This window comes from Oncorhynchus kisutch, linkage group LG14, assembly GCF_002021735.2.
Source record: "Oncorhynchus kisutch isolate 150728-3 linkage group LG14, Okis_V2, whole genome shotgun sequence".
NCBI classification, from domain to species: Eukaryota; Metazoa; Chordata; class Actinopteri; order Salmoniformes; family Salmonidae; genus Oncorhynchus; species Oncorhynchus kisutch.
In genome coordinates, this window is record NC_034187.2 from 84,538,364 (window position 1) to 84,554,687 (window position 16,324).

The window sequence follows — 16,324 nt, forward strand, 5'->3', positions numbered from 1 at the left end:
CCTCTTCTCTAGTCTCCTCATCCATAGTCTTCTTTTTTCTCTAGTCTTCTCTCCTCTTAACTAGTCTTCTCTTCTCTTCTTAGTCTTCTCTCCTCTTCTCTAGTCTCCTCTTCCATAGTCTTCTTTTCTCTAGTCTTCTCTCCTCTTAACTAGTCTTCTCTTCTCTTCTTTAGTCTTCTCTCCTCTTCTCTAGTCTCCTCTTCCATAGTCTTCTTTTCTCTTTGTCTTCTCTCTTATTTAGTGTTCTCTTTTCTCTCGTCTCCTCTTCTCTAGTCTCCTTTCCTTTCCTCTTCTCTAGTCTCCTTTCCTTTCCTCTTCTCTAGTCTCCTTTCCTCTTCTCTAGTCTCGTCTCCTCTTCTCTAGTCTCCTTTCCTTCCCTCTTCTCTAGTCTCGTCTCCTCTTCTCTAGTCTCGTCTCCTCTTCTCTAGTTTCGTCTCCTCTTCTCTAGTCTCCTTTCCTTTCCTCTTCTCTAGTCTCGTCTCCTCTTCTCTAGTCTCGTCTCCAGTCCATCAGTTTTATGCCTATTGAACACAACCTACGCAATTTGCTGGAACACGCACCGTGACCAATGGCATTTATGGCTGCTGTCACCAGGCGAGTTAGAGAGAGTGACTCCGTGACACACCTCATTAATGATCTGATTGGATTAAAACATTCGATTGATCTAATGGGAGAGGAAAAACAACCAAATCTGAGTAACTGTCATTTCATGGGACTTAGTGTGTGTGTGTGTTTTTGTGTGAATGTGTGTCTGTACATGTGTGTGTAATGATATCTGATGTCTGTAATAATGATATATATGAAATTAACAGAAGAAATACAATCATGTTTCCTATTAATTTGTCTCGTCTCGGAGTAGAGAATGTGAAATAAGTAAATGCTTGATTAGTGTGCCAGCAGTAACAGGTAGGTAATTAGGGGAGGCTAAACTGATCCTAGACCTGTGGCCGAGAGCAACTTCTACAATGTTCCCTACATAGTGCACCAGGGCCCATAGTGCACCAGGGCCCATAGTGCACCAGGGCCCATAGTGCACCAGGGCCCATAGTGTACCAGGGCCCATAGTGCACCAGAGCCCATAGTGCACCAGGGCCCATAGTGCACCAGGGCCCATAGTGCACCAGGGCCCATAGTGTACCAGGGCCCATAGTGCACCAGGGCCCATAGTGCACCAGGGCCCATAGTGCACCAGGGCCCATAGTGTACCAGGGCCCATAGTGCACCAGGGCCCATAGTGCACCAGGGCCCATAGTGTACCAGGGCCCATAGTGCACCAGGGCCCATAGTGCACCAGGGCCCATAGTGCACCAGGGTGCAGGGCCCATAGTGCACCAGGGCCCATAGTGTACCAGGACCCATAGTGCACCAGGGCCCATAGTGCACCAGGGCCCATAGTGCACCAGGGCCCATAGGGTTCCATTTGAGATGCAGTCTGAGAGTCTGAATTCTCTCTCCCAGTAGATCACCAGATAGTCTCACTAGGCCTTCCTTTTTCATCCATCTGTCTCTCTCTCTCAATTCAATTCAAGGGGCTAGTGAGAGACATAACCTCTTATGAACTAACATTATAAATCAGATATAGTTAAACAGGGTAGAGTTTAATTTTGTTATAGTTCTATTTAAATGTATATATTGTTTAGTCATTATTCATAAAATTCCGAACACTCTCTCTCTCTTTCTCTTTCTCTCTCTTTCAATTCAATTCAATTCAAGGGCTTTATTGGTATGGGAAACATGTGTTAACATTGCCAAAGCAAGTGAGGTAGATAATATATAAAGTGAATATATAAAGTGAAATAAACAATTAAAATTAACAGTAAACATTACACATACAGAAGTTTCAAAACAATAAAGACATTTACAAATGTCATATTATATATATATATATATACAGTGTTGTAACAATGTATAAATGGTTAACGAAAATAAATAAGCATAAATATGGGTTGTATTTACAATGGTGTTTGTTCTTCACTGGTTGCCTTCGGCTGCCTTTCTCAATAGCAAGGCTATGCTCACTGAGTCTGTACATAGTCAAAGCTTTCCTTAACTTTGGGTCAGTCACAGTGGTCAGGTATTCTGCCACTGTGTACTCTCTGTTTAGGGCCAAATAGCATTCTAGTTTGCTCTGTTTTTTCGTTAATTCTTTCCAATGTGTCAAGTAATTATCTTTTTGTTTTCTTATGATTTGTTTGGGTCTAATTGTGCTGCTGTCCTGGGGCTCTGTAGGGTGGGTTTGTGTTTGTGAACAGAGCCCCAGGACCAGCTTCATCTCTCTGTAGGTGATGGCTTTGTTATGGAAGGTTTGGGAATCGCTTCCTTTTAGGTGGTTATAGATTTTAACGGCTCTTTTCTGGATTTTGATCATTAGTGGGTATCGGTCCAATTCTGCTCTGCATGCATTATTTGCTGTTTTACGTTGTACACGGGGGATATTTTCGCATGCAGAGTCTCAATTTGGTGTTTGTCCCGTTTTGTGAATTCTTGGTTGGTGAGCGGACCCCAGACCTCACAACCATAAAGGGCAATGGGCTCTATGACTGATTCAAGTTTTTTTTTTTTCGCTCTGTCGATCTCTGTCTGTCTGTGGCTGTCAGTCTGTCTTTTTGCCTCAGATACATGTATCTAGTATTATAGGGCTCAGATCCAATTGGTTCTCTCACTTCATACGTTCCTGCTGGCACTTACAGTGTGTGTTCTATTTGGCATTCTCTTTCCCTATGTCCTGGCATTACAACTGCCTGTCTGTAAACGTTGCCTTCTGCTCTGTGGTCCAGAGAGCTGATCAATGATCGGAGAGATACACCATCCACAAGGAGGGAGGGAGGGAGGGAGGGAGGGAGGGAGGGAGGGAGGGAGGGAGGGAGAGGGAGGGAGGGAGGGAGGGAGAGGGAGGGAGGGAGAGAGAGAGAGGGAGGGAGGGAGGGAGGGAGGGAGGGAGGGAGGGAGGGAGGGAGGGAGGGAGGGAGGGAGGGAGGGAGGGAGGGAGGGAGGGAGGGAGGGAGGGAGGGAAAAGGCCAAACACAAACATGGCAACAGCAGGTGCCGCCATGGCAACAGCAACAGGAAGTGTGTCCTAGCTCCTGCTTACCGTTCTGCACTACCTGTATGTGATTGCATCACATGTGTTGTGTATACACACACAGACACACACACAGAGGCACACAAAGTAAGAACACCTGACTGTATACACACGGCATGGAAGCATGGACTCGTAATCAATCAAATTGTAATTGCTTTGCACATTTCATAAATGCATTTGCTTTACAAAACGGTGGGCCTAAACCCTGAAAGGATCAAGGCAGTGCAACAGTGGATGAGAGAGACTCCATAGCAAGGAACATTGAATGACTAGATTGAAGATGTCTTCATAGGGGAGTAGATATCTAGGTTGAAGATGTCTTCATAGGGGAGTAGATATCTAGGTTGAAGATGTCTTCATAGGGGAATAGGTAGCTAGATTGAAGATGTCTTCATAGGGGAGTAGATAGCTAGGTTGAAGATGTCTTCATAGGGGAATAGGTAGCTAGATTGAAGATGTCTTCATAGGGGAGTAGATATCTAGGTTGAAGATGTCTTCATAGGGGAATAGGTAGCTAGATTGAAGATATCTTCATAGGGGAGTAGATATCTAGGTTGAAGATGTCTTCATAGGGGAATAGGTAGCTAGATTGAAGATATCTTCATAGGGGAGTAGATATCTAGGTTGAAGATGTCTTCATAGGGGAGTAGATATCTAGGTTGAAGATGTCTTCATAGGGGAATAGGTAGCTAGATTGAAGATGTCTTCATAGGGGAATAGGTAGCTAGATTGAAGATATCTTCATAGGGGAATAGGTAGCTAGATTGAAGATGTCTTCATAGGGGAGTAGATATCTAGGTTGAAGATATCTTCAAGGGGGAGTAGATATCTAGGTTGAAGATGTCTTCATAGTGGAATAGATAGCTAGATTGAAGATGTCTTCATAGGGGAATAGGTAGCTAGATTGAAGATATCTTCATAGGGGAATAGATAGCTAGATTGAAGATGTCTTCATAGGGGAGTAGGTAGCTAGATTGAAGATGTCTTCATAGGGGAGTAGATATCTAGGTTGAAGATATCTTCAAGGGGGAGTAGATATCTAGGTTGAAGATGTCTTCATAGGGGAATAGATAGCTAGATTGAAGATGTCTTCATAGGGGAATAGGTAGCTAGATTGAAGATATCTTCATAGGGGAGTAGATATCTAGGTTGAAGATATCTTCATAGGGGAGTAGGTAGCTAGATTGAAGATGTCTTCATAGGGGAGTAGATATCTAGGTTGAAGATATCTTCATAGGGGAATAGGTAGCTAGATTTAAGATATTTATTTATTTTATTTTTTATTTCACCTTTATCTAACCAGGTAGGACTAGTTGAGAACACCTTTATTTAACCAGGTAGGACTAGTTGAGAACACCTTTATTTAACCAAGTAGGACTAGTTGAGAACACCTTTATTTAACCAGGTAGGACTAGTTGAGAACACCTTTATTTAACCAGGTAGGCTAGTTGAGAACACCTTTATTTAACCAGGTAGGCTAGTTGAGAACACCTTTATTTAACCAGGTAGGCTAGTTGAGAACAAGTTCTCATTTGCAACTGCGACCTGGCCAAGATAAAGCATAGCAGTGTGAACAGACAACACAGAGTTACACATGGAGTAAACAATTAACAAGTCAATAACACAGTAGAAAAAAAGGGGAGTCTATATACATTGTGTGCAAAAGGCATGAGGAGGTAGGCGAATAATTACAATTTTGCAGATTAACACTGGAGTGATGAATGATCAGATGGTCATGTACAGGTAGAGATACTGGTGTGCAAAAGAGCATAAAAGTAAATAAATAAAAACAGTACGGGGATGAGGTAGGTAAAAATGGGTGGGCTATTTACCGATAGACTATGTACAGCTGCAGCGATCGGTTAGCTGCTCAGATAGCTGATGTTTGAAGTTGGTGAGGGAGATAAAAGTCTCCAACTTCAGCGATTTTTGCAATTCGTTCCAGTAACAGGCAGCAGAGAACTGGAACGAAAGGCGGCCAAATGAGGTGTTGGCTTTAGATGTCTTCATAGGGGAATAGGTAACTAGATTGACGATGTCTTCATAGGGGAATAGGTAGCTAGATTGAAGATGTCTTCATAGGGGAATAGGTAGCTAGATTGAAGATATCTTCATAGGGGAATAGGTAGCTAGATTGAAGATATCTTCATAGGGGAATAGGTAGCTAGGTTGAAGATGTCTTCATAGGGGAGTAGATATCTAGGTTGAAGATGTCTTCAACTTAGTAAGAGAAATAGAGAGAGAGGGAAATAAAGCAAGTGTGTCTGAAGACATCTTCAACCTAGGTGGGTAGTTTCCCCTATCCTGTACACTACGGTAAGATATATTTATATCCGAATAATGGTTAAAGATAGGATTGTGGTAATTATATATATTCTGTCTCAACAACACTGTTGTACCTCTATATTCTGTCTCAACAACACTGTTGTACCTCTATATTCTGTCTCAACAACACTGTTGTTCCTCTATATTCTGACTCAACAACACTGTTGTACCTCTATATTCTGACTCAACAACACTGTTGTGCCTCTATATTCTGACTCAACAACACTGTTGTACCTCTATATTCTGACTCAACAACACTGTTGTACCTCTATATTCTGACTCAACAACACTGTTGTTCCTCTATATTCCGACTCAACAACACTGTTGTACCTCTATATTCTCTCTATTCTGACTCAACAACACTGTTGTACCTCTATATTCTGACTCAACAACACTGTTGTACCTCTATATTCTGACTCAACAACACTGTTGTTCCTCTATATTCTGACTCAACAACACTGTTGTTCCTCTATATTCTGACTCAACAACACTGTCTGTTGTTCCTCTATATTCTGACTCAACAACACTGTTGTACCTCTATATTCTGACTCAACAACACTGTTGTACCTCTATATTCTGACTCAACAACACTGTTGTTCCTCTATATTCTCTCTATTCTGTCTCAACAACACTGTCTGTTGTTCCTCTATATTCTGACTCAACAACACTGTTGTTCCTCTATATTCTGACTCAACAACACTGTTGTACCTCTATATTCTCTATATTCTGTCTCAACAACACTGTCTGTTGTTCCTCTATATTCTGACTCAACAACACTGTCTGTTGTTCCTCTATATTCTGACTCAACAACACTGTTGTTCCTCTATATTCTGACTCAACAACACTGTTGTACCTCTATATTCTCTATATTCTGACTCAACAACACTGTCTGTTGTTCCTCTATATTCTGACTCAACAACACTGTCTGTTGTTCCTCTATATTCTGACTCAACAACACTGTTGTTCCTCTATATTCTGACTCAACAACACTGTTGTACCTCTATATTCTGACTCAACAACACTGTCTGTTGTTCCTCTATATTCTGACTCAACAACACTGTTGTTCCTCTATATTCTGACTCAACAACACTGTTGGTCCTCTACATTCTCTATATTCTGACTCGACAACACTGTTGTTCCTCTATATGCTGTCTCAACAACACTGTTGGTCCTCTACATTCTCTATATTCTGACTCGACAACACTGTTGTTCCTCTATATGCTGTCTCAACAACACTGTTGGTCCTCTACATTCTCTATATTCTGACTCGACAACACTACTGCAGCTATTGTGTGTGCATGTGCGATTGCATGTGAAACACGTGAGTATAACCCTGAAACGTTGAGCAGTGTGATATTAGTGCTTAGCTTTGCTGAATACAGCAGTCAGAATGTGTGAATAGACAAACAAACAGAGAAGAGGAAGAGGATGGTAGAGGAGAGGAGAGGAGAGGAGAGGAGAGGAGAGGAGAGGAGAGGAGAGGAGAGGAGAGGAGAGGAGAGGAGAGGAGAGGAGAGGAGAGGAGAGGAGAGGAGAGGAGAGGAGAGGAGAGGAGAGGAGAGGAGAGGAGAGGAGAGATTAAAGGAGAGGAGAGGAGAGGAGAGATTAGAGGAGAGGAGAGGAGAGGAGAGGATGGTAGAGGAGAGGAGAGGAGAGGAGAGGAGAGGAGAGGAGAGGAGAGGAGAGGAGAGGAGAGGAGAGGAGAGGAGAGGAGAGGAGAGGAGAGGAGAGGAGAGGAGAGGAGAGGAGAGGAGAGGAGAGGAGAGGAGAGGAGAGGAGAGGAGAGGAGAGGAGAGGAGAGGAGAGGAGAGGAGAGGAAGAATAGAGGATGGGAGAGGAGAGGAGAGGAGAGGAGAGGAGAGGAGAGGAGAGGAGAGGAGAGGAGAGGAGAGGAGAGGAGAGGAGAGGAGAGGAGAGGAGGAGGAGAGGAGAGGAGAGGAAGAATAGAGGATGGGAGAGGAGAGGAGAGGAGAGGAGAGGAGAGGAGAGGAGAGGAGAGGAGAGGAGAGGAGAGGAGAGGAGAGGAGAGGAGAGGAGGAGGAGAGGAGAGGAGAGGAGAGGAAGAATAGAGGATGGGAGAGGAGAGGAGAGGAGAGGAGAGGAGAGGAGAGGAGAGGAGAGGAGAGGAGAGGAGAGGAGAGGAGAGGAGAGGAGAGGAGAGGAGAGGAGAGGAGAGGAGAGGAGAGGAGAGGAGAGGAGAGGAGAGGAGAGGAGAGGAGAGGAGAGGAGAGGAGAGGAGAGGAGAGGAGAGGAGAGGAGAGGAGGAAAGAGGATATTTATAACGTTAGACAGCAGAGTTAGAAGGGCATAGTGTGTGTGTAGTTTGAATGTTTCTTCATTTTAGGTGTCCAATCCAAAATGCATATTTTCACCACGTTAATTGTGTAGATGGACTCCTCTAAGTAAACCAAATGGTCCAAACCTTACGTCTCTATTATAATACCTTCAAAAGGTATCGGCGCTTTTACCCAGTCTTCATTTCACCTTATCTTCAGTTCTTCAGCACAGTTCATCCAGTCACAGTTCAGCCAGTCACAGTTCAGCCAGTCACAGTTCAGCCAGTCACAGTTCAGCCAGTCACGTGTTGGTTTGTTAATAGAGAAAGACAGGACCAGTCACGTGTTGGTTTGTTAATAGAGAAAGACAGGACCAGTCACGTGTTGGTTTGTTAATAGCACAGCGGGAGAAAGACAGGACCAGTCACGTGTTGGTTTGTTAATAGCACAGCGGGAGAAAGACAGGACCAGTCACGTGTTGGTTTGTTAATAGCACAGCGGGAGAAAGACAGGACCAGTCACGTGTTGGTTTGTTAATAGCACAGCGGGAGAAAGACAGGACCAGTCACGTGTTGGTTTGTTAATAGCACAGCGGGAGAAAGACAGGACCAGTCACGTGTTGGTTTGTTAATAGCACAGCGGGAGAAAGACAGGACCAGTCACGTGTTGGTTTGTTAATAGCACAGCGGGAGAAAGACAGGACCAGTCACGTGTTGGTTTGTTAATAGCACAGCGGGAGAAAGACAGGACCAGTCACGTGTTGGTTTGTTAATAGCACAGCGGGAGAAAGACAGGACCAGTCACGTGTTGGTTTGTTAATAGCACAGCGGGAGAAAGACAGGACCAGTCACGTGTTGGTTTGTTAATAGCACAGCGGGAGAAAGACAGGACCAGGTGAGTCTGTGTGTTGACAAGGGGTCACATTTTATAGCAGAAATGACAATTAAAAGCCTTTTTAGATCTGTGTTTTCAAAACGCAGCAAGATATTTCTTGATGAGCTGGACAGTTTGTCTTTGTATAACTAGTTGATTTTCGTTTGCGCCCCCATGTTAGCATATGTAGCTAGCAGAACGCCATGCCAGTTCCTCATTACTTCTGGTAATAGACACCCAATGTTTATATATTTTTTGGTGTACCACCCAAACCATGGAGGCCTGAGGAGAAAAAAAAGTTGACCAAAAAAAATCATGAAAATTGCTCACCGTTTTGAGCTCGTCATCTTTCTTCTAGGATCCAGAGGAAATATAACAATATAGAGGTAAGAAATACACTGAGTATACCAACCTTCAGGGACACCTTATGAACCAATACCTTTCACCTGGTTTTACACTAAGGGTTTACAGTAATGGTTTACAGTAAGGGTTTACACTAAGGGTTTACAGTAATGGTTTACAGTAATGGTTTACAGTAAGGGTTTTACACTAAGGGTTTACACTAAGGGTTTACAGTAAGGGTTTACACTAAGTGTTTACAGTAAGGGTTTACAGTAATGGTTTTACAGTAATGGTTTACAGTAAGGGTTTACAGTAATGGTTTTACACTAAGGGTTTACAGTAATGGTTTACAGTAAGGGTTTACACTAAGGGTTTACAGTAATGGTTTACAGTAATGGTTTACAGTAAGGGTTTTACACTAAGGGTTTACACTAAGGGTTTACAGTAAGGGTTTACACTAAGTGTTTACAGTAAGGGTTTACAGTAATGGTTTTACAGTAATGGTTTACAGTAAGGGTTTACAGTAATGACAGCCAAAGGTGCTTCAGCAAAGTGTTTTCTATAACTTTCTTTCACTTTGAAAATGTAGAGAAAAAAATTCTAATTGAATCCCCTAAATTCCTGTTATTTTTTTTGAAGATTTCTCAGAAAAACAAACTTTTCTCTCTGAAATGTCAACGGAGCGCTGCTTTTATATTTTCAAAGCCTTTTTACATTTCATTCAGCTCGTGTCGTCTTAATTTAGCTTGTTGTGATCCACGGAAATAACTTCGCAGGCGACCACAACAATATGAAAAAAATCTTCAGAAGTTACTGCGAGAATGCGGCCGACACCCTATATAGTTTTGATCTGTGTGCGTGTGTGTGCGTGCGTGCGTGTGTGTGTGCGTGCGTGTGTGTGCGTGCGTGTGTGTTTGTCCTAGGCTAGGACTTCCCCCTACTGTGCCAGTTGGCTCTATAGGTTATCATCTGTCAGTTCTTAAGGTCAAACTGACAAAACGTATTCAAAATAACACTGAAGACAAATACCAGCCAACAGGGTCACCCCACAGCAGCAGACCTGACATTTCAAAAACCTCCAGTCTGATGTGTGTGTGTGTGTGTGTGTGTGTGTGTGTTCTCTCAGTGCCTACACTAACTAATATGAACAGTTTGCATTGATATTCTCTGTGTGTCTGTCCATGTTTGTTTGTTTGGGACATTATTGATGACGTAGGGAAATGATTTCTGATGACAGCAAACATAATAAATAAATGTAGTCTTGTTGACTTTGTAAAACCACCTCATCCTTCAAATATTACTCCCTCGCCTTTCCAATTACACAACTGCTGAAATACCACCTGCTGAAATACCACCTGCTGAAATACCACCTGCTGAAATATCACCTGCTGAAATACCACCTGCTGAAATATCACCTGCTGAAATACCACCTGCTGAAATATCACCTGCTGAAATATCACCTGCTGAAATACCACCTGCTGAAATATCACCTGCTGAAATATCACCTGCTGAAATACCACCTGCTGAAATATCACCTGCTGAAATACCACCTGCTGAAATACCACCTGCTCAAATATCACCTGCTGAAATACCACCTGCTGAAATACCACCTGCTGAAATATCACCTGCTGAAATATCACCTGCTGAAATATCACCTGCTGAAATATCACCTGAGGGCCAACACCTAACCTCTCCCCTCTGCTCCAGCCTCCCCATACCAAAGCCTGATATATTGATATATATGTGTATATATATTTATTTAAATAGGCAAGTCAGTTAATAAGAACAAATTCTTATTTACAATGACGGCCTACCCTGGCCAAACCCTGACGACACTGGGCCAATTGTGCGCCTTGCCCTATGAGACTTCCAATCACGGCCAGATGTGATACAGCCTGGATTCGAACCAGGGACTGTAGTGTCACCTCTTGCACTAAGATGCAGTGCCTTAGACCGCTGCACCACTCGGGAGCAAATAGTTCAAATACATACATTAATATATCTAAATACATGTATTACTCACTTACAGCACCTTTGGAAAGTAATCAGACCCCTTGACTTTTTCCACATTTTGTTACTTTACAGCCTTATTCTAAAATTGATTGAATAGTTTTTTTAGTATGCATTTTACATACATGTGCAATTCATACACAGTACCAGTCAAAAGTTTGAACACACCTACTCATTCCAGGGTTCTTCTTAATTTTGACTATTTTCTACATTGTAGAATAATAGTGAAGACATCAAAACTATGAAATAACACATATGGAATCGTGTAGTAACCAAAAAAAGTGTTAAACAAATCAAAATATATGTTATATTTGAGATTCTTCAAAGTAGCCACCCTTTGCCTTGATGACAGCGTTACACACTCTTGGCATTCTCTCAACCAGCTTCACCTGGAATGCTTTTCCAACAGTCTTGAAGGAGTTCCCACCTATGCTGAGCACTTGTTGGCTGCTTTTCCTTCACTCTGTGGTCCAACTCATCCCAATCCATCTCAGTTGGGTTGAGGTCAGGTGATTGTGGAGGTCATCTGAGGCAGCGCATATATTATTCTGCAATGTAGGAAATAGTCAAATTAAAAACTTGAATCAGTACGTGTGTCCAAACGTTTGACTGGTACTGTATATATATTATAACACATGAGTTTTCCATATGGGTCTCCAACCTCATGTGTGTTTACGTGTCTGTGTTTGTATATCGGCAAGGTTGGGTACTGCAGAAGACAAATATCAATCTCGAATAGATTAATAAAGTTCTTCTTCTTCTCTCCCAACTTAATCTAACCCCTTTTCTGCTTCTCTCCCAATTTAATCTAACCCCTTTTCTTCTTCTCTCCCAATTTAATCTAACCCCTTTTCTTCTTCTCTCCCAACTCAAACTAACCCTTCTTCTTCTTCTCTCCCAACTTAATCTAACCCTTCCTCTTCTTCTCTCCCAACTCAATCTAACCCCTCTTCTTCTTCTCTCCCAAGTTAATCTAACCCTTCTTCTTCTTATCTCCCAACTCAATCTAACCCCTTTTCTTCTTCTCTCCCAATTTAATCTAACCCCTTTTCTTCTTCTCTCCCAACTCAAACTAACCCTTCTTCTTCTTCTCTCCCAACTTAATCTAACCCTTCCTCTTCTTCTCTCCCAACTCAATCTAACCCCTCTTCTTCTTCTCTCCCAACTCAATCTAACCCCTCTTCTTCTTCTCTCCCAAGTTAATCTAACCCCTTTTCTTCTTCTCTCCCAACTCAATCTAACCCCTCTCCCCTCTCTCTACCCCCTCCAGCCCATCAACTGTCCTCCTGCTCAGTAGCCATGATGCTTAGCAGCTCTGTCGAGGTGCCCAGTCCCGTCCATGGTGGCATGTCCGGTCTCTCCGGGATGAGGGTGGCAGTGGTGGGGAACGTTGTCCGGTCCTCCAGTATCTCGGGAGCCATGTACAGCCTGGAGAAGAGTCCCGGGAGTGGGGGTCGGCCGGGAGAGGTGGGAACGCTGGCCGGAAACAAGAAGAGGCGCTCAAGCCTTGGAGCCAAGATGGTGGCCATCGTGGGGCTGTCGCAGTGGAGCAAGAGCACTCTGCAGCTCAATCAGCAAGGTCAGTTTCATGTTGTTGCATTTTAGTTGTTGGTGGCCATTTTGGATCAGTGAAGCTAAGCCCCTGTTGCTCAACCAGCAAGTTTCACTTTGGTTTCATTTGAATTGTATGTAATGTTGTTGTTTTTAGTTGTTAGCAGCCATTTTAGGGCATCCTGTTGCTCAACCAGCAAGGTCGGTTTCACTTCGGTAAAAAAAAAAAAAATGGGGTTGTTGTTGACGGCCATTTTTGGGGCAGTGGAGATAATAGGAGCATCCTGTTGCTCAACCAGCAAGGTTCATCACAATACATTATTCTAATGGACGAGGTTGTTGTTTGTACTCAACCTCGGATGATCTCCACTGGTGTAAAGAACTTACGTAAAAACACTTGAAAGTACTACTTAAGTAGTTTTCTTGCGGTATCTGTACTTTATTTTACTTTATATTTTTGACAACCTTTTTTTTCTTCACTACATTACTGAAGAAAATGATGTATTTTTTACTCCGTGCCATTTCCTTGACACCCAAAACTACTCATCACATTTTGAATGCTTAGTAGGACAGGAAAATAGTCAAATTCACACACTTATGAAGAGAATATCCCTGGTCATCCCTACTGTCTCTGATCTGGAGGACTCACTAAACAGAGAACATCCCTGGTCATCCCTACTGCCTCTGATCTGGAGGACTCACTAAACAGAGAATATCCCTGGTCATCTCTACTGCCTCTGATCTGGAGGACTCACTAAACAGAGAACATCCCTGGTCATCTCTACTGCCTCTGATCTGGAGGACTCACTAAACAGAGAACATCCCTGGTCATCCCTACTGCCTCTGATCCGGAGGACTCACTAAACAGAGAACATCCCTGGTCATCCCTACTGCCTCTGATCGGGCGGACTCAATAAACAGAGAACATCCCTTTCACCTTCCTCTCTCCACCTCCCTCTCTTTTCACCTCCCTCTCTCCTCCCTCTCTTTTCACCTCTCTCTCTTCTCCTCCCTCTCTTTTCACCTCCCTCTCTTTTCACCTCCCTCTCTTCTCCTCCCTCTCTTTCACCTTCCTCTCTTCACCTCCCTCTCTTTTCACCTCCCTCTCTTTTCACCTCCCTCTCTCTTCACCTGCCTCTCTTTTCACCACCCTCTATTCTCCTCCCTCTCTCTTCACCTCCCTCTCTCTCCGCTCCCTCTCTTTTCACCTCCCTCTCTCTTCTCCTCCCTCTCTCTTTACCTCCCTCGCTCTCCTCCCTCTCTTTTCATCTCCCTCTCTTTTCACCCCCCTCTCTTTTCTCCTCCCTCTCTTTTCACCTCACTCTCTTTTCACCTCCCCCTCTTTTCATCTCCCTCTCTCTTCACCTCCCTCTCTTTTTCACCTCCCTCTCTTCACCTCCCTCTCTTCTCCTCCCGTTCTTCACCTCCCTCTCTTCTCATCCCTTTCTTCACCTCCCTCTCTTTTAACCTCCCTCTCTTCTCCTCCCTCTCTCTTCACCTCCCTCTCTTCTCCTCCTTTTCTTCACCTCCCCCTCTTTTAACCTCCCTCTCTTCTCCTCCCTCTCTCTTCTCCTCCCTCTCTCTTCATCTCCCTCTCTTCTCCTCCCTCTCTCTTCTCCTCCCTTTCCCATCCTCCCTCTCTACACCTCCCTCTCTTCTCCTCCCTTTCTTCACCTCCCTCTCTTCTCCTCCCTTTCTTCACCTCCCTCTCTTTTAACCTCCCTCTCTCTTCTCCTCCCTCTCTTCACCTCCCTCTCTTCTCCTCCCTTTCTTCACCTCCCTCTCTTTAACCTCCCTCTCTTCTCCTCCCTCTCTCTTCACCTCCCTCTCTTCTCCTCCCTTTTTTCACCCCTCTCTCTTTTAACCTCCCCCTCTTCTCCTCCCTCTATTCTCCTCCCTTTCTTCACATCCCTCTCTTTTAACCTCCCTCTCTTCTCCTCCCTCTCTCTTCACCTCCCTCTCTTCACCTCCCTCTCTTCACCTCCCTCTCTTTACACCTCCCTCTCTCTTCACCTGCCTCTCTTTTCACCACCCTCTATTCTCCTCCCCCTCTCTTCACCTCCCTCTCTCCCCCTCCCTCTCTTTTCACCTCCCTCTCTCTTCTCCTCCCTCTCTCTTCACCTCCCTCGCTCTTCTCCCTCTCTTTCCACCTCCCTCTCCTTTACCTCCCTCTCTTCTCCTCCCTCTCTCTTCACCTCCCTCTCTTCTCCTCCCTTTTTCACCTCCCTCTCTTTTAACCTCCCTCTCTTCTCCTCCCTTTCTTCACCTCCCTCTCTTTTAACCTCCCTCTCTTCTCCTCCCTCTCTCTTCAACTCCCTCTCTTCACCTCCCTCTCTTCACCTCCCTCTCTTCTCCTCCCTATCTTCACCTCCCTCTCTTTTAACCTCCCTCTTCTCCTCCCTTTCTTCACCTCCCTCTCTTTTAACCTCTCTCTCTTCACCTCCCTCTCTTCACCTCCCTCTCCTCTCCTCCCTCTCTTCTCCTCCCTCTCTCTTCTCCTCCCTCTTTTCATATCCTTGAAGGCATTCTATTCTATTTATTTTCTTCCTGATCTGAGCTATCATCTTTCCTCGCCCCCCCCCCCCCCCCCGGTCTGAACGCCTGTGTAAATATGAGGGGATATTAATCTATTGGTGTGAAGATGATGGTATAATACGATATTGATTTTTTAGATGAAGATTGGAAATGTAATAGCTAAGCATTTTTAAATCACCCTGACACCTTTGGCTACTGATAGTGGACCTTTTTGTTTTGAATTTAATCTCTCAAATGCTTTTGTCTCTGCCTCATAGAAGGGTGTTGATTTATTTATTTCTCTTTCATCCAGTGTCAGAGATTACCTCAGCATAGCAGAAAGATGCTGTGGCTGCATAGCTATGAACTACATAGCTTCACAGTGTGGGTTAGCTGTAGGTCTGTTGTACACCTAATAATCAGACTCTTTCATACTGTGGTAAGTGTATCACCCAGCATATTGCTAACAGCAGTATGGTAATGCTAGCCAGCGTAGCAGGGTGGGGTCTGAATCTGTCACGCCCTGACCTCAGTTCTCTTTGTTTTCTTTATTATTTTGGTTAGGTCAGGGTGTGACGAGGGTGGGTGTGTGTGTTTTTGGCTTGTCTAGGGTTTTTTGTATACCTATTGGGTTTTGGGATTGTCTAGGTAAATTGTAGGTCTATGGTGGCCTGAATTGGTTCCCAATCAGAGGCAGCTGTTTATCGTTGTCTCTGATTGGGGATCCTATTTAGGTTGCCATTTTCCATTTTGGTTTTGTGGGTTATTGTCTCTGTGTAGTTGCATGTCAGCACTCAGTTATTATTAGCGTCACGGTCGTTTTGTTAGTTTGTTTAGTGTTTCTTCGTAAATAAAGAGGAATGTATTAGAATCGTGCTGCGCCTTGATCTCATCGTTACGACGAACGTGACAATTCAACGTTTGTTCAGGACGTCAGGAGATGCCTTCAATATCTTCCACTAGGGGGAACGTGAGCACGTGTTATCATCTAGTAGGCTTGCTAGGTTGTTGTGGATGGGGATAGAGGTACGGCTTAAACTCCGTGCTTCAGTGCTGAGGACCGTGGGTTCAAACCCAGTGCTAGGCACTCATTTTTTGTTTTTCTGTTTGAAGCCTATTCCAAACTTTAACCCTTAACCTTTAACCCTAAATCTTTACTTGTCGGAATTAATGCCTAAACTTAACTGTCATATTTATCCCCAACCCCCACCGCCCGGACAAACATTGAATACTGAAGTGAGACCACTCCTTGGGGAGTCAACAATCAATCACATTCACCTGAAGAAAACTAAAAGCACGCCCTACGAGCCAATGAATGCAGAGCCCGCCCTTGGAAGCCACGCCCTCCTGG

General features: G+C 44.0%; 1 protein-coding gene across 1 annotated transcript in view; it reads left to right on the forward strand.

Moving 5' to 3' along the window:
* Positions 1–16,324, forward strand: part of LOC116353436 (regulating synaptic membrane exocytosis protein 3-like) — a 169,233-nt gene that overhangs the window by 37,093 nt on the left and 115,816 nt on the right. The window contains exon 2 of the mRNA XM_031789105.1: positions 12,179–12,487. Coding sequence (XP_031644965.1) covers positions 12,208–12,487 — 280 coding nt within the window. The 5' untranslated portion in view covers positions 12,179–12,207. The remainder of the gene's footprint in view (positions 1–12,178; positions 12,488–16,324) is intronic.